Source organism: Zonotrichia albicollis, chromosome 2 (assembly GCF_047830755.1).
Source record: "Zonotrichia albicollis isolate bZonAlb1 chromosome 2, bZonAlb1.hap1, whole genome shotgun sequence".
Taxonomy (NCBI): domain Eukaryota; kingdom Metazoa; phylum Chordata; class Aves; order Passeriformes; family Passerellidae; genus Zonotrichia; species Zonotrichia albicollis.
In genome coordinates, this window is record NC_133820.1 from 55,138,823 (window position 1) to 55,157,170 (window position 18,348).

At 37.2% G+C, this 18,348-nt stretch overlaps 2 protein-coding genes across 8 annotated transcripts in view; one reads left to right on the forward strand and one right to left on the reverse strand.

Moving 5' to 3' along the window:
• Positions 1 to 584: 584 nt before the first annotated feature.
• On the reverse strand, positions 585 to 18,235 carry KBTBD3 (kelch repeat and BTB domain containing 3). Of its 6 annotated transcripts, none has more exons than XM_074535167.1 (4): positions 18,077 to 18,226; positions 10,527 to 10,659; positions 8,997 to 9,238; positions 585 to 6,187 (listed from the first exon to the last, which is right to left on the reverse strand). In XM_074535167.1, the coding sequence occupies exons 3-4, from the start codon at positions 9,218 to 9,220 to the stop codon at positions 4,567 to 4,569; spliced, it is 1,845 nt and encodes a 614-aa protein (XP_074391268.1). In that variant the 5' UTR covers positions 9,221 to 9,238; positions 10,527 to 10,659; positions 18,077 to 18,226; the 3' UTR covers positions 585 to 4,566. The 6 variants fall into 6 exon arrangements, with proteins under 6 accessions (XP_074391268.1, XP_074391270.1, XP_074391267.1 ...); XM_074535169.1 differs by lacking the exon at positions 18,077 to 18,226 and adding an exon at positions 13,761 to 15,757; XM_074535166.1 differs by lacking the exon at positions 18,077 to 18,226 and adding an exon at positions 12,186 to 15,757.
• The window catches only part of AASDHPPT (aminoadipate-semialdehyde dehydrogenase-phosphopantetheinyl transferase), a 33,661-nt gene continuing 33,217 nt past the window's right edge, over positions 17,905 to 18,348 (forward strand). The window contains exon 1 of one of the 2 annotated variants that reach the window (XM_074535172.1): positions 17,905 to 18,209. In XM_074535172.1, coding sequence (XP_074391273.1) covers positions 17,943 to 18,209 — 267 coding nt within the window. In that variant the 5' untranslated portion in view covers positions 17,905 to 17,942. The remainder of the gene's footprint in view (positions 18,210 to 18,348) is intronic. The other variant, XM_074535171.1, reaches the window with a different exon arrangement.

Genomic DNA, 18,348 nt, shown 5'->3' on the forward strand with positions numbered 1-18,348 from the left:
AGGAGTCTTGGGGTTACAGAATTTTCAGTTTTGGAAGGATGTAAGACAACACTGGGCTCCATCACTTTGTATCAATGCCATTTCTGCAAATCTTGGCATGCAAATTTTGGACTCTGCAGCTTTTTTCTCCTTCCATATAAAGCTCCTTCTACTAGTATGGAAGGTCCATTTCAGTAACAATAAACACCCAATCATTTGCAATACTTAAACTGTTAAAAAAACCTGTATATCAATCTGATCTAATTTTAAAAAATGATACCAATTTAATTGAGTACCTTACCATGGTAAACTTAAAAACTTTTCAGCAGACAGTTAAAATTAGCATGGGAACAGTAATTCAGTATGCAAAGGAAATACAAATACAAGGTCTAAGGATAATTATAAACCCCCCTCAGTGCAGTTTTCATCCATGCTAACTGCATTCTTGGTTATGGCATTCCAAATGTTCTCCAACTGAAGGGAAAAAAACAAACCAACAAATCCCAAAAGAGATTACCTGCATTAGAAACACTGTAGAATCTCTGCAGTTTAAAACTCACTGGGAAAAAAAAAAAAAAAAGAAAAAAAAAGAGAGAGACCCAAGAAAGATTCAGTTGCTCAGTGCTTTATTTCACAAAAGAATGAACATCTCAGCAAATGTGTAGTATCATACTTTCCACATATCAGCAGAGCCCAGGCAGCAGTGAAATGTTACTGTTCTCTATGCTTTACTGGCTGTTAGAAGGAAAAAAGTAAATTGAGCATAATGCTCAACTATAAATATTGTCAAATACATCCCTGTTTTCAGTCTGTTTTAATTAAAAGAGATCTTATGCTGCCTCCTGTTGGTCACCTACAAACAGAAACATCTAAAATTAATCTCCACATTAGGAACTGCAGTCAGCACATTCTATAGCCTATACCTTACCTACTAACCTTTACTAACCACAGGAGGTAAACAGTTTTCTTCACAGAGTAATACCGTAAATAAATCTGACCCAGAAAATCTACTCAATTTTGTGAATATAATGAATTTTTAACAGCAGTAAACTGACTTACTACAAATGTATTTAGAATATAGAAAACAGATTAATTAGTCCTTAAATAATAATCATCAGGTCTGTGCAAACATAATCAATAAAACACCTGAATAATTGATATTTATTATAACAACTAAACCAGTATGATAACATTACCAAAGTGCCATAACGTTTTGATAGCATTCTTTAAAAATTAAGATTATCCAATATAATCATCACTGGATATTAAAATCCCACATACAATATATATTATCTTCGTGTATATTATACTGGTCATGCTTATAATGTATTCTGTGACATAAAATAGAATACTATTAGAAATGTTTTGGTTACATCATTTAAGTGCAAATAGTAGATTATAATTTTACATGCATTTTGTATGTTTAAACATCACTCTATTTCAGTGAGAACATACATAGTCGTTAATCTAGTTACTATTTTTAGAGGAAGGTACTTTTTCATAAAGCTTTGATTCAAAGACCATTGGAAAGTCATAAAAGATTTTTAAAAACTCACTTTGCATTAATTTTGTGACTTTTGTTTTTAATTGCATAAATGCTCTGTAGACTGAAAAATCAGTTTGACCCAGACTACAACAGTTACTCAAGGAAATTTTTTTTTTTTTTGTGTAGTTCACTGAGATTTCTTACATCTTTAGCAATTAATCACAGGGTTTGGAACATAGGTCCTTTCTTCTATGATAAAGCCTTGTTTTTAAACATGACTTCCTAACACTTCTGCATTCTGTTCTGCTACCAGATTTAATACTTTGTATGTGGAAATGTGGCAAATGATCCTTTTTCCTTCTGTGAGAGCTGTAGTACAGGTTTACCTGCCTAACTGCAGAAAATCAGTACCATTTCACAGTAACTTTCCTGTAAGCAATACTAGAAAGTAACTGACATTACTACATTATTTCCTGATCACTGAGTAAGAGCTCACCTCCCTGTGAAATCCATGAATGAGTTTTCAGACTGGGAACTGACATTAGTTCCTGCACAAGTATAGTGTAGAATATTAAAGAAGCACATCTGGTTTCCCAATTCAGCTACAGTCAGTTTTCACTGTCTATAATTCCTCTGTACTGAGGAATTTCTCACATACGTCACTGCTCTGTCTGATGTCAGATGCCAGAGTCTTACAGCAAGTAGCTGGGTGGAAGACTGCCAAAAAGATCTGCTGTAGGCAAAAACTTAGAGGAAAGAGCATCACCTGAATGACTCACTCACTTGCTGTTTATGTGACCCAGCAATCTGGTCATGACAGTGGCAATTAAAACACGCTTGCAATTCTCTAGTCTCTTTCAATTTGCATAGCTGTTTATACCCATGTACTTACTACGGGCATATTATGTCACTTTTCTCAATGCATAAAGTGTATACTCATATTACTCAGGTATAAACACAACACAAATACATAAGCAAAGGTGAATTGGGCCTTTTATTCCAATGATGTGACAAGTTGCAATAATTAATGATTAATGAAATCTCTATGCTACCCTGAGTAGCTTCATTAAAACGAAAACTACCATTTTCCTATGTGTTTGGTTTTTTCCTATTGTTTCAGTAAGTAGGAATAGTATTCTTCCTCTCTCTACTCAATACATTTGCTTTGCACTAACAAAAAGTAGTTGTGTCCCAATATAAAAATACTTGCATTTCTGCAAGGTGATTGTAGAGGTTACCTAGCTACGTTTAGTTAAAATATGGAGAATTATTATGAAAAAAAAACCAAAATAAATGGGGAAGTTGCCTGAAATACTGTAGCAAGCTACTTACTTCTACAGAACTGACACACATATTAATATACAGAAATTACTGAGTGGAACGGTCCTGCTCTGATCCAAATATACATGATTTTATTTTACATGCTTATGAAAATTGCTATGATGAATGTTACCTAAATTTGTAAGGGTATCTCATAACAAATTACAGAGTCAGTCACACAATCAGAACCTTCCATTGTTTACTGCTTAAAACAGAAGCCTGTTCAAGGCAATATTAAGCTTTAAGCATTAATATTCAGCTTGGGTTTTACAAAAAGTACATGCAGTAGTGATGTGATAATGAACTTACCACAGTTGTCTCAAGACATATGAAAGATGTCTCTGATGCCTCACTAAATTTTATTCATTATTTAAACTTCTTGAAAAGATGTGATTAAATGTTTAAAATCATTATTTCTGTCTGGCAGAAGACAACCTTACTGCTTTCACAACACTTATGGGGAACATAAGGGCTCTCAGTGTCTTATCTGGATACATGGTAAGAAAGGAAATTCTCAGGCTGTGGAAGAATCCAAATTAATTTATGAAACCTAGCTAATTTCAGTGTCTTCCTGTCAGAAAGAAGACTGACTTTGTAAGCATGAGATCAAATTTACTTCAGAATATACGGCTAGACTAATATTAGCACTAAAAGTCCATTACAATTTTAACATTATCATAGCTGACTACTTAAAGTTTATCAAGCAATATATTGTGAAGTGTTAACTGTGTAATATTTTTTAATCTAAAAAATACAATGAAGTTCAAGATAAAGTATTTTAATTAATTTAAACCACAAGAGATGATTTCTCACCTCAGAAATACTATTTACTATTGCCTTTTAATATGGGGGTGCAGTTTTGTAACTTTGATGTATGACAAGATACAAACTTTTCCCATAGTTAATGGAAGCAACAGCTACGGTTCAGTTTACAGCTTGCTGCTATTAGCAGCTTAGTGACTGCTTAGTAGGTAGCACTGAAGATTTCAGAGATGAAAACTTCTGTCAGAAAACATCCTGAAGTTTTCTTTCTTTAGTTAGCAACATCACTGAAGCAAAGGTAACACATGAATCATCTGTCCTGTAGAAATCTTACCTACCCTGCAGTATGTCATTGAAGTATACTTTGCCACAGTTAATGGCATGGAAACAGAAAATAAAGCTACTACTAAGGCACAAGGATGGAGAAAAACTGGCAAAACTGAAGAGCTGAAGTAAGATGCCAGGAATTATCAGTCTCTTCAAGTTAGATACCTGGTTTTAATACTGTGAAGGTCACTTTGGCTCTTGTCCTTGCTAAGGTCATTGTGATAAGATAAAGCTGACAATGTATTCCTATTACAGGTTTATGAACATGGAAAATCTGAATCACACTAATGAAAATGTCTTTTAAACTTCAGTTACATAGGGAAAACAGTATCACAGTCAGTTTTCTCATTTAGCAATTTGTCTATTGGGACAACTGTGAATATTACAGAAATAATGACACATATTACACAACTAATTCCTCATTAATATTCTTTTTGGAAAATTGATATAATTTTTAAAATTATTCTAATAATTACAGAGAAGAGTTGTATATAAAATTAAGTATATAATACTGTCTGTATAATGACTAGCATGAATGACATTTTAATGGAGTCTTCCAAAAGCAATCCTACAGCATTTAATCGAAACTGAAAATTTAAACAAATAAGTACATATTTCTCCATCTGTAAACTAATACGTAAAAACTATTCTACAACTTGTGCATTTAAATAGACTCTTTTAACTTGGGAATTTCAAAATTCTCCAGAGCAAATCGTCAGTACAGGTGACCAGGGGTCCCTATATTTATTAAACTGAATGACCTGACAGTAAAACTCAGTTAAGGCTCTTGGCATTGGTGAAACTTCTTCCCACTCAGACCTACTACTGTGGTAGACTTGAACTTCATCTGTGATTTCTTCTGGAGCATAATCACCACCTAGTATATAAATTTTGTCTTCTGTCCCAACTGCCCCTGCATTAAAGCCAGCGCATTCAAAAGATCCTTCCCCTTTCCAAACACAGGTTTCTGGGCAAAAACTGTAAACCTTGTAGGTGGAGAGATCACATATGTACAATGTGCAGTTCACTGGAACAGCTTTGATTAGAGTTGCATGGAAAAACTGCCCAAATTCTGCTACAAGCTCAGACCACTGATCAGTCATAGCGTTATACTTAAAGAAACAGTCAAGGGACGGATTAAAGGCATCAGTAATCTCTACTTCTGAGCCAAGGACATAAATTATATTCTGGCATGCACTTGCTTCTGGATAGTAGATACCTCTTGGTAACTGGCTTACAGATTTCCAGTCTTTGGAAAGAGGGTTATAGGATTCTACATCCAAAAGACTCCGAGTTTCTTGAGCTCCTCTGGTCTTTCCACCTATCACAAAGAGCTGATTTAAGGTTACAACAGATGTGTGCATTGTCCTCGGTTTTTTCATAGCTGACACTATGGAGAATTCATTGCTGACCGGGCAGTAGCACCAGGTTTGGTCAGTGGCATCATGAAATGGTTCAGCAATATGAAGCCTGACAGTCCTATAACAATTACCCTTGCATCCTCCAGTTATAAATATTTTTTCTCCATAGCTAGACAAACTTGACCCTGGCAGATCAATCATGTGCGTATGTGGTAGTTCTTTCCATTTATCTGTTTTGATGTTGTAGCAGAACGTATGTCTGTTTTCTCCATCTTCATCAGTTTTATGAACAAATATATATTTTTCTGTTGTTGAAGGACGTGCATCTGGAAACAATCCACTGAAGTTCTGCACACTTTTAACTGCATCATTGATTATTACTGAGCAATTAGCACTCTTAAGTAAGTGCTCTTCAGAATGCAGAAAGTCCTGCAAAGTCTTTTCAGGTAACTGGTGTAATCTCACTTTTTTAATCAAATTAGGCAGGTATTTCTGCCGTGTTTCTAAATTGTGTTTGGTCCATTGGAGGACAGCTTTCAACACTGATTCTTCCTCAGGGACATCTAGTTCATCAGCCTCGAGGCATTTTTGTAATATCTCAAAATTCATCTCCAAGAAGTCACTCGATCTGAGCAGCAATGAAAAGTGGTGTTGTACAAAATCTAGCGCATGATCAAACAAGCGGACAGACCCATAACTTTCTGATAGAGAAAGCAACTGTAAGCAATTCACAAGATCAATACTTTTTATTAGGAAGTCACTGCAAGCTTTGGAAAGGAGTGAAACTTGAAGAAATGACGACAGTTGGAACAGCATTTCCACATTATCATTGGTTATCTCTGTTTTTCCTGTGTAAGCATAATCAAGAAAAGCTTTCACTGCCTTGGGTGATAGGTTACTAATAGTAACATTGCCATCATCCCGTTCTTTCATATTAACTTCAAACATGGCTCTGTGAATAGAATACAGAAGATATACACACAAATTAAAGATTCAGCAAACAGATGAGAACACTGATGTGGAAGGAGCCAATTAGGGGCACTTAATAATGTGGGCTGGTCTAAAATTGGTCTAAATTGTGGAAGTTTTTATATGAACAATGAAATTACTTGGTGTGTTTGAAAAAAAATATTGGTGATAAGAACATATTCAGTGTGATGGCTTAACAAAATCATTGCAGCACCTGTGTTTTGTATGCATTTTCACAAATGGTGATGAAGTCTGCAGCTCTCAGCATGAGAATATGTGAAATATTTCAGGACAGCATCAGTTTCAACTTTGGGAAAGAAAGCCTGATTTAAAAAAAATACATAGTAAAAAAGCTCTATAAGTTAGGTCATGCAATGTGGATGAGTACATAAAATTATGTGGAAAAAAAAACCCTTCCAAATTGCAGGCTGAGCAAATGGCCAGAGAGATGACGGGTGTAGTCCTCAGAAATAAAAGTAGGTAAGGGGTAAATGAGGAGAAAAAACACAAGGAAACTTAATTCTTGCTTTAGAGTTGACAGAGAGATGAGTACAGGCCAATGTCAGAGAAAAAAATGAGATTTTGATATGATTGCATGATATAAAGAAATTGTGCAGAAAGTAGATTGTGACTGAATACAAAGATGATGGTTGAAGTTGTGGAATGAACTATTGACCAGGAGATTTGTGGAAATTTTATTACAACTTTTACTGCTTCATTCTAACTATGTAATAACATTTAACTCTTTCACACAATCTAACACAGCAAGATAAAATAATTAAAGTTTTACAAGCAAGTAAGTGCTAGCAACAGAACAGTGGTGCAATATCCCTTGCCCTACCCTCCCAGAGACTAAGCCTCAAGCTAGGATAGCAGTGGCTTCTGAATATGACACAAGATAATAAGGGAGGAAGAGTTTGATAAATCATCAAATGCAAAGCAGAGAATCTGGATATTAATATATCATAGTTAATTCATACTAAAAAAATTGTTATATCATAGTTCAGTTATACACTTAGTATCTCGGTTGTATGGGATTTTTGAAATCTCATTTTTTTCTGAAGCCAAAGAGGAAAAAAAAAACTATCCCTGTGTATAGCACATACTCTTTGGGATGTGAATACCTGGTAAAGGAGGAACTTGTCTGACTTCCTGAACAAGAACACAAAATTACAGTAAGACAACTGTGTCCCAAAGACCTCTTTGCATACTAAATGATGACCCTTATAATCCTTTGCTCATTAACCCACGAGCTATGAAAGCTCTAATTTGGGAGTAAAACAGCAACTGAACAATACTAATAGAAGAGGAGCAATGTAGGCAAAGGCTTTGACTCTTAAAGCTAACAAGTGAGGATCAAAATGTTGCTGATTATTCGGTTTACACAATGAAGCCAAAACTAAGAGAAGTCCAAAGGCCAAAGAAGACAAAAGGTGTTCCATTTCAAAATGTTTGTAGTGGACCTAGGTACTTTTTATTCTTTGAAAGTAAAAAATGGACCTTGCATTGCAGGACGACTTCTGAACCTGATGGCTGCTATTATCTACCATATCAACCATTAGGAGCAGGGAGAGATCTCTCCTGGCAGTTTTTAATCTGAAAGTCTGTAGGTAATGAAAATGACACACGCGTTTCCATGTGCTTAACTTCAGTTCTAAAAATTACCACTGGAAGTTATTTCATCCTAGTATTTCTTTCTACCAGATCATCTTGGTGCTGTCAAGCAGTTAAAGAGAAATAAAAGTAGTCTTGTGTGTCAGAGAAAAAAACAAATCTGCTCCTACAGTAGAGAAAGTGCTCGTTTCATCCGCATTTCTTCTTTTTTTCAGTAATTCTTAGAACACATCTAGCTATCTTCTGTCATACATGGCAGACTCACTTAGACCATGGGATGTTCCAGGACATTTGAAAATAACACTCACCCATGTACGGGCAATCGAACTGAGGCTATTAACTCATTCCCAAGAGTCCATTTTTTCATTGTTAGAGTCTGAGCTTTGTTTTTAGTAAACTCTATTCAGAAACACTTTCAGTGTGGAACTGAAAGTTTGAACCTTTCTAATAAAAAGGTTAGCAAGGCTTATTTATAAATTAATATTCTGTATGTGAATGAAGACTGTCCCTTAAGAATACACAGCTTTAAGCACAAGAAGGAAGATCCATTTCATGCTGAAAAGATGAAATCTGTAGTTTAGGAAAAGTATGCATATCTATTTAAATACCTCTGAAGACAATTTCTACAACACCGACCACTCTTCTTGGACAAACAATAACCAGTTCCATTCCAAAGTTATGTACAATTTATCCACAATTGCTCAGTACAAGACTACAAGATGTATTTGTAATCAATCGTTTCACAACATGAATGTGTCAAAGTACACAGACTATCATATAAAAATTGATATAAAAACTGAAACAATATCCTTGCAGACCTTCAAGTACTGATACAGGCAACAGGCAACTCTTAAACATACATAACCTGTGTCAGTTCAACCTAACAGCAGAACCACACATTTATGATTTGAAACTTGTATTACTGAGTTTCAACTGCTGTTGGAATCTGATTCATAAAGTCCTCATGGCTTTCTGAAAATACAAAGAGCTGTATCTCGCATACCCCTAAAAGGATGTTCGAATGCTGTGCTCAAAACTCTGCAGATATATGTAAATTGTGATAATTTTTTAAACTTTTGGTTTGTTTGTTTGTTTGTTTTAGTTCTATTCCCTCCCTCCTTCCCTCCCAGAGAACTTAGAATCTATTTACTGCAAACTCACATCAAAATTAGGTTTACCTGAAAAAATCACTGCATGCTGCCAGTACACAACGATGACAGGGAATTATTTCATCTTTCACACGAATTTTAAAATCAAAAAATATATTTTGTTCTCTGAACTTTTGTAGCACTTTTAGAATTTGCTGTCCATGACCTTCAGCCACTAAGGAATTGATTTTATTTTCAGGAACAGAAATTCCATTGCAAATAGGTCTGCTAATGTAATCCCGTTGATTGGCCATGTTTTCTTCAATCTATTCCTGAAATGGAAAAATAAGTAATTGATTCTACAGTCTTATAATTAAAAAAAAAACAAACGAAATCAATACACCATAAAACGAACAAAGAAGTTCCCAGCATTGAATTTAGTTTGCGTATCATATGCACAGTTAGAAATTTGTGTTACAAATGACTTTGACAATACTACTACTTTGTAAAATATATTCATATGGCAAATTTTGTAAAGTAGATTATCTGCCATATATCAGAGAACAATTCTACAGATAATACCCACCTGTAAGAATTTTTTTAATAAAGTCCACGGGAAGCACATCAAGGAGTGTGTCTAATTGTCAATTAAGAGAAAGACTAGTCCTAGGCTTACCCTCAAAAAACCCCAAATTTTTACAATTTTATGTAAAATTAAGATGGAAAAAGAAAACTTAGTTACATATTTTACATTCCAAAAGGCTGATCACTCTACATCTTGTAGTGGAAGGGAGACAGAGGCTATTAGACTGCATCCTAAGTGGATTCCCATGATGCACTCTGGACATGCAGTAATGGCATACAAACAACACCAAGAGCCTGACTGAATATCAGGATTGCTGGGACTTACCAAACACGGTCATTTAGAGACAGTTTTTTGACAGTACACCTTTGAGTGCTTAGTCAATTGAAACTGATTTTGTCATGAACCTCTAGTCGTGTTAGGAAGCTTTGTGTTTGCCCACTCTAAGTTTCATTTAGAGTGGCACAAATTAACTGGCTTCAGAACACATTTAAATTTCAGACCATCTCCCTTTCAGCAGCCAAGTTTTTCTCTGGTGAAAATCCCTACACTGAAGTGTGGTTTCTTCTATGGTAAACTGGTTTGAACTGTTTTTTACAATGAAAATATTTTATACCCCTTTGTCAATATAAAGAAACATCAAACATGATTATATTTTATTCACACATATTTAAAGAGCTATTTATTTATTGCAGATGCATAAATTGCCCTTACTGAAAATCTGAGTCAAGACTGCCTATTTTAAAGCTTAAAGAAACATTCCAATTATTTTTTATTCCAGGATTTTGCTGCTGATTTTACCAATTAAAATCAGTAACAGATAATGGCCCACCTGAATTGACAGGGGACAAAACATTCCAAACAAAACCCAGAAACAAGAAAATACTGGGTTTGGTTTTTAATTTTCTGAAAAGGCTTATCTGATAACAAGATATATTCAGTGGAAACTAAACCATCAGGCAGTCTTCAAGTGAGGTACTTTCACAGCAGACTGTTCTATACTTTATCTAGTCAGGTGGCTCCAACCACAAATAGACCTCCATGTCTCCTGGAAGAGAAGAGATCCAGTGATCTTGCTGCCAGCACTGGCACCCTTGGAGCAGGCATCTTCTCCTTCCCATGGCCAGACAATCTCAACGTATTCACTCTTTCCATTCTAAGCCTGAGGAACTAGGAAAATACAGAAGAACAAGACCACCATTTATTCTGATAATGAATGGCCTCATAAACCCCAACTTCCATAAATCATGAAACTTTTTCCTATGTCAGAATTCTCTAGAATACCCTTTTCTTATGAATTTAAAAGTCTGCTCCTCAAAAGGCTGAATCTTCAAAAGCAGAGTTGCTTTAATAACATTAGTTTCCCACATTTGAATGAAACTTTTTTGTAAAAGAAAGTGAATTTCAAAGTTTATTTGGCATCACATCAAATAACACTTCTTCTAAAAGAAACATAAACGTTTCTGCAAAATTCTGGAACTGACAATTGATACTAGACATCTTTCTCCACTTACATGTAATTTCTATAGCAAGCTCTAACCTACAATACGCTTTCTGATGATAAAATTACCAATTTCAGTAATATTTGTATTTGTATTATGAAGATGGAAACATCTACTGTAATCAAGTTGAACTATGCTATTTTAGACAAGACATCATATGATCACTTTCATACAAGCAATCAATGTTTCAGAAAGTTTTATTTACCACACTATTACCACAAAAACTCTATTCCAGTACATTGGCGTAGAGACTGTGAACCTCTTAATTACACATTAATTTATTAATGCTTACATAGATTTTTCTTCTGTTAAAATTGTTATTTGACATAATTTTCCTTTGCATATTTATTCATTCTTACAATTATCAAGAGTGTTTATATCCTCTCTCAACTTTCATTAGAATGAATAATTTTCAAACTTTCCAAGGTCCACTTATAAGGCTGAGTTTCTGGTTTTCCTTATTATTGCTTGCAGTTTTCTCTTTACTCTGGTTTGATCCTAAATTTCTTTCACTGATACAAGATTTGTTGTATGTTATGGTTCAGACCTCATCACTGTCTCACTAGACCAATTTCCAAGTCATCTAGTGCATCCTAATCCTAATCTCTAATAGCAGTATCGCATTATTTTCTTAAAAGCAAAATTCAGCAGTGTATCTTTAATGTTTTTGTCCACAATTAAGGAATGTAGTAATGAACACTGTGTGATGACTTAGTCTAATTCACCCTTCTCTCTATTAAAAAAATACATCTTAATAAATTCAATTTCTAGCTGTCTTGTAGCCAATTCCTGACTTACTTTATAATTTTAGTATTAATGTACCACTTCACTGAATCTGCTGATGATTTCAGAGCCCTTCAAACTCTCTTAACAATTCAGCTAAAACTTGGTATGTTAAACAAGGCATTTATAATTATTTCATGCATTCTTCTACAAAGCCATATTAATTATCAGTGGGGGATTTTATAAATATTTGATCAGTAGGGGTTTTTATAAATATTTGATAAAAGGGCAAGAAACGTAGGGGGTGCAGATATACGTGGAAGTGGTCTGCAGCTCAAGAATGCTGGGGAACACCCCTCCTTTTATTTGCTCCATAAACTCCCCAAGGATTCCTATTACAAAGCCTGTCTTATTGTGGATTACCAAGAACCAAGCTCCAGTAAATGGTTCATTAGATCTGGGATCTCTTACTTTTCCTCTTTAAGACACGTCTGGGTATTGTTCAGCAACCAGCCTTGCAGCCTCCCCTGGAATATGGCACAAGTACTTCTGTACGTGATCCAATCTCTCAATATCTGGCAAAACCTCCCTGCTCGTCCTGGACCTTTACAGTCTTACACTGGCAAATGCCCCCTTAGCTATTAGCCTGCTTTTCTGAAAAAAAACCAAAAAAACAACAAACCAACAACTGGTTGACAAAGACAACTGAAAACTATTCCAAAACTAAACTCCCCTAAAGTTAAAATTTAAACACTTTCCCTGGCTTATTTTTATTGGATAACACCTGAAACACAAGGCCAGTTGGCTGCTACAGTGAAAACTGATACAAACTTCAGTTATTAAGGTCAACTCCATATAACACATGTGAAGGGGACATATATGTACCTCTCAAAACTATCTGTACAGGTGTCCAGTTGAGGGGCCAGATTCTGCATGCCTGACAGTCAAGTGGCAAGCAATGGCCAGTCTGTGTAGGGCCACAGAGCAGCGAGCAGTTGAGCAGAAGGCTGGGGATATGCCAGGACCTAGGACATCCCTCTGGCTGTCCTGAGCAGCCAAGACCCCTGCCAGAGGTCTCAGAGACCCTGGCACAGAGCCCAAAATGACTGAGGTTTTGATTATGACACATGGAGCAAGTTACCAACCTTAGATGAAGATCTGCAAGCCACGACAAATTAAGTAGAATGATAGTGAATTTATCACATGGTGAAAAAGCAGATTTTGGGGTTTTTAGAATGGAGGTCCAGGGGGCAAGATGAAGGGAGGGATCTGGACATGTCCAGCCTTTCTCCTTCTTCTTCTTCTTGGCCTCCATCTTCTGCTGTGATGCTGGCACTTTTAGACTGGTTTAGAGAAGAAGCTCACTGTCTAACATAGGTGATAGGTATTGGAAAGTAATTGTAAACATTGTACACGTAGTTTTTAGTCTAAAGACATAAAATAAAATTCTTTCTCCTGTCCTGCTGAGGTCTCCCACGACAGGGGACCTCAGCAGGACAGGAGAAAACTTTTATAGATAAGATACAATAAACAACCTTGAGACCAAGAAATGAAGAGCCCTGACTCTTTCTTCAAGCGCCGGGCTGGGAAAAGGGACTTCCAAACTCTTCTCGGGGTCACTCTGACAAGCTAGAGACCCTGACAGGGATAGTAAACTACTTTTGGTCATTAGGGTGGATGAAATAAGGGACAGCCTGAGAGCTCCGAGTGTAAGAGCATTCTTATGATCACAGAATCCAGTAATAAGGGCCCAGACCTCATTAGCTGTGCTGTTTATGAGAGCCCTCTGTCATAGAAGCATAGGGTGGTTTGGGTTGGAAGGGCCATGAGGGATCACCTGGTTACAAGCCTTTGCCAGATTTAACACTGTCCTTTTCCCAGGACACTAAGGGACAGAGCAGTCTAGAACATAAAGACTCATTGACCCAGATGCCAGGTAACCACACTGAGAACTCTGATAAGATCATAGTCAAAATATAAGATATACACACATTCCTCATAGTATCTAAGCATTTGTAAAAAGCTACAAGAAAGTGTTTAACTGACCTTGATTCCATGCAAACAGCTGCCAAAACCTCACTGAATTTCTAGTGGAACTTTTCACTTCACCAATGCTAATGCTCCCTTTCCAAAGATATATGGAGGATGCAACATATTTATGATTGGTTTTTAGTTAGCACCATCAACAATCCTTCTTAAGTGTTCTTATAATTCTGTACCTAGAAGACACTGAAATGCATTAATTTATTTTTTTATAGTTTTCCTTTGGGAAGTTCAAATGACCTTTTAGACATGAATTTAATAACCTGGATATATGTTGAATCCTAGATATTACACTAGGAGACTATAAACACAGCATACTGTTAAATTCATAAAGGAGACCAAAAACATCAGGACAGACATTTTCAGAACATTCGGGCATACACTAAAATCATAACCACTGCAACAGATGTCCTAGAAATGACTTTCACATCCATTCCACCAGATCAGAAGCAGTACAGGAAACAGAACTGTGAAGTGACCTTTGAGCAGAGATGAACTTTTATTTGTGCAGAATCTGTTGTAGCTCCTACCAAAGCACTGATGGGAACATACTCACATAATGTACGTATATTAATAAACATTTTTGCTGAAAAGATTTTGCTAAACCAACAGTCCAAATAGCCTTAGCTGCTACAACTGATAAACAAAATGGTTAGAGAAGTTTAAATATGCTAATGAAGTTGAGAATGGTGGAAGATGTGCAATTATTTCTTTGTGAAAAACCAAGGAAAAGATGTCAAACTAGGGAGAGGATGTGTAATAACAGTGAAGCACGAACACCCAAATGAGGGTCCAGAAAGACAGCAGCAAAGACACCAAACTGTGATCACTTTTGAGAGATAAAAATATACATACAAATATGTGTGACTTTGAAATAGCCTAGGGAATTCTGCTTTGTGGTAGCACTGAGCACACATAAATATCACACATAGCTCAGCTCTACTTTGCCAGGAAAAGCCCCTTAGGGCTGTGTCTGCCTGACATAAACAGGACCAAACCCTTGGAACGGGGCTGAGGCTCCAGACTGTACCAGCACAAGGGAGTGGCCATTCAGAAATTACAGGTAACACTGTGCAGGTAGACATACATGCATGGAAGAGCTCTCTCCTCCTCCAACACAGCCGGCAAAACCAGTCAAAACTCAACCCTGATTTGGTACTTTAATAATTACAACCAATTGTAAAACAATCTATCTGCTTTTACCTGAAAGCACAATACAGCTGTGCTACAGCACTCACCAATTAAAAAAACTTAAATCTTTGTACTTCATAGCAGGTAACTTATGAGAAATAAATTGTTCTTCAATGGAACATTATGTTTATTACATGGCCTTCTCCCAGCTTGGACAGTATGTCTTACTAAGGACCAGGATTTTAAAAAAGGGAAATATTAAGACCTGGTATTTTACAGAACATTTAATGTACCTAGGATGAAAGAATTAAGCACAGTGAAGATGAAGCAATTGTATAGATTTCTCTAGAGAACTTTCAGGGGGTCTTTTCCATACAAAATTTAAGGGTGCATTAATATATGTTTTGAAAAGGTCAAGATCACCATTCTAAGATCTAATATTAAAAATATTATAGTATTGAGTCTACTGGATACCCAGTCAAGATGATTTGCTATTTTCATTCCTTGTCCATTCAAAAGGAGAGAAATTAATGACTTGTTAATAAGTTTTAAAAACGCCACTCTACACTCTGCCTCTAATTTAACATTCACTAAGATAAGTATGAGTGCAACACATATCTGTAGGATTTGGTGACACTTCTAATGAACTTAAAAATCTGACTACTAAAAAGCCAAGAGTCGCTTAAAATGTAATTAAACTATAAATACTGAGTACAAGTTCTGTGCTTTTATATTCCATTAATGTGTTGATTGTCACTGATTGCCTGAGATTGAAAACACTAAGAGAATTCCAAGTTCCTGCCTAGAAATTTCAGTGCAACTGAGTCTCACACGTTTTTCATAAATAACTGAACTTCAAAGAAAAATAATATTCAGTCAATCATTTTAGCAAGCAAAAAAAAAAAAAAGAGGACCGGACCTTTTGCGACATTTAATCCACAAAAATGACATTTATCAATTATAAATGTTGGGATAATATTCTCAGATTGAAAGGTGACACAGAGACCTTAAAGCTTTGTGTTCTTTAGAAGTGATGAAAAAAAATCAACATGGAAAAAACCCCTAGCATGGTATCAGTAGGAAGTAAGGAAATTGAAGTAATTCCTGAAGGCATTTCCGGAGTGGAAGATTCCCACTCTGCAAGCAGTGATTATTAAGTGCATGTTCCCTGATAAACACATGAACCCATTAAGATAAAGTAGTAATCACTTAAAAGAAGTAAAACTGGCTGGATTTTCTCTTAAAATTAAATTTCTCTAATTCACCAAGTTATTTTGCAAATTGTTTCCTTTGCCAAAAAAGATCAAGAACTGTAATTTTAATTTTCAGGAAAAAAAGGAATTAAAATGACACACTGTACTTCTAATTCTGCTGAAAATAACTGCAAATTCTGTAAAAGAAAATGACAGATTTTAATGGCTTCTGTAGTCTGTCACTTTTGCATGTGATTAAAATGCGGGTTTGTTCAAAACATGCATGAAATATTGAGCATCTTTAGAGATTAATTAAGCATACCTTATAATGGCATGTTTTACTTAAAAATGTGTGTTTATATTGAATACATCCATATTATATTACATATTATACAATGCACCTTAAGCTTCAGATTGCACTTACACACGAAGCTCATTTAAAAAAAAACATTAATCCACTAGTGAAAAAAAGTGCTACATATTTAAATCTCTTAAGTAGAGAACATGAACAAGCCAAATCTATCGGTCAAACCAGAGGGGTTTTTTTTTGGAATTAGGTAAGATTCACAATTCATTAGTATTATAATCTATCAGGAACTAAATATACAAACTGCCACAATTTTCTCTTCAAAGTGCACAGAATACAAAGTTTGAAATGTAAGCCTCAGGTACAGTTTGATATTAGTGAAGAGCATTTTCCAGGGATTTTTTTCTTGATGGTGTTAAATCCTCCTCTGCTGTCAGTTAACTTTATCTATGGGTTTGGATAATGCAAAAGATTATGCCATTCCTTGCTTTATTAAATCATGGAGAAAAATAGGAATAATATTTTGAAATAAGTCAAATACCCAATTGATTCCTTGATTAAACATTTTTTTATTCAAGTTACTTCTGTGTTTAAAATATTTTCTGAAGACTATACTAAGCTATAACTGAGACTTATTCTGGACAGAAAGACCTTCTGGCCTGTGCAGAAACAGCAGTTTTCCATACTAACAGTGAGCCAGCAAGGGTGAACAACAACAACAAAGGAGGATGGTAACAAATACCTGCAATAAAACAATTTTCAGCATTTTTGCATCATTTGTACATGGTCAGTAGGGGATGGATGAAGTGCAAGTATTTCTAAAGGTAAGCAACAGAAAGGTTGTAAATTTTCAAATAGGCCCCAGATTTTAGCTATGGTTCAACTCCAGAACCAAAGGGCAAACAAATTTATTACCTTTTGAGAATTTACAGATGGCCTATAATTGAGGAAAAATGGGAATCCAGTTGACAACCACTGGAATTCTTAACAGAACAACGAGCACGGGATGCAAGAGCCTTTTGTTTGAACAGATGCTTAGGAGCCAGAACCCCGCTAGGGTGATGCAGCGCGCTGCATCTGCTCTCGGGACAATCAGCTCCTCTTTACGGTCAATAAAAGGTACACAGAGCCCAGCCCGCTGCGACAGAGATAGCTCTGCCAGGGCCCCGGAGGGCTCTCCAGCGGGATGGATGCGCTGACGGCGGCACCTCAGCAGGATGCGCTGCTGGCACAGACGGGCCGCGCATCACCTGTCCGCAACGGGGCGCGCTGCCACTAAGAACCACCTCCCCCGGACCCCCTCGAGGCCATAACCACCTCCTAGTGCCGCACAGGGCCGAGGAAAGCGGAATTTAGCGGGCAGCTACGCTCCTTGTGCCACGGCCAGGGTTATCTGCCATCCTCAGCCCAGCAGCAGCATCGGCCGCCATCGCCCCCGCCGCGGGAGGGCAGCGCCGGCAGCGCCCCCACTGCGCATGCTCAACCGCCCGCGCCTGCGCCCCGCGGCGGCTCCGTTCATTCTAAGGGAGGACTAATTCTGACAGGACGGGCGGGATGGGGCAAAGGGATTCCCTTCCCTCACAGCGCGGCCCGGCCGCGGCATGCGGCGCTCCCCGCCATGCCGCCTCTCCGCAGGCGGTGAGGCGCCGGTCCCCCCTGAGCGCTCCCTCCGAGCAGCGCACACCCACCTGCAGCCAACACCCGCAGCTCACCGACCGGTCTGGCCCACCCTCCGCAGCAGCCACGCCGGCAGATTGGCTCCTTCCGGCGTCATTCTCCCGCTCCTTGCACTCGGAATGGCTCCGCCTGCCGCCACTCCAGGTGAGGGCCCGCCCACCTGTCCTCGCTGACGACGCCGCGGGTGCTGCTCCGCCGCAGGCACCGCCTTTCCCCTGATAGGTCGCTACCTGGCGCATTCCGCTGTCACTCACAGGGCGCTCTGACATCTGGTTGGGTATTG

What these genes read in the sequence shown, in the direction of transcription:
- KBTBD3 (XM_005482567.4), bottom strand. Translation starts at nt 9,220, where the DNA reads ATGGCCAATCAACGGGATTACATTAGCAGACCTATTTGCAATGGAATT. An exon ending in GCATGCAGTGATTTTTTCAG is followed by an intron (nt 6,188 to 8,996) that starts GTAAACCTAATT and finishes TTCTATTCACAG; the next exon opens with AGCCATGTTTGAAGTTAATA.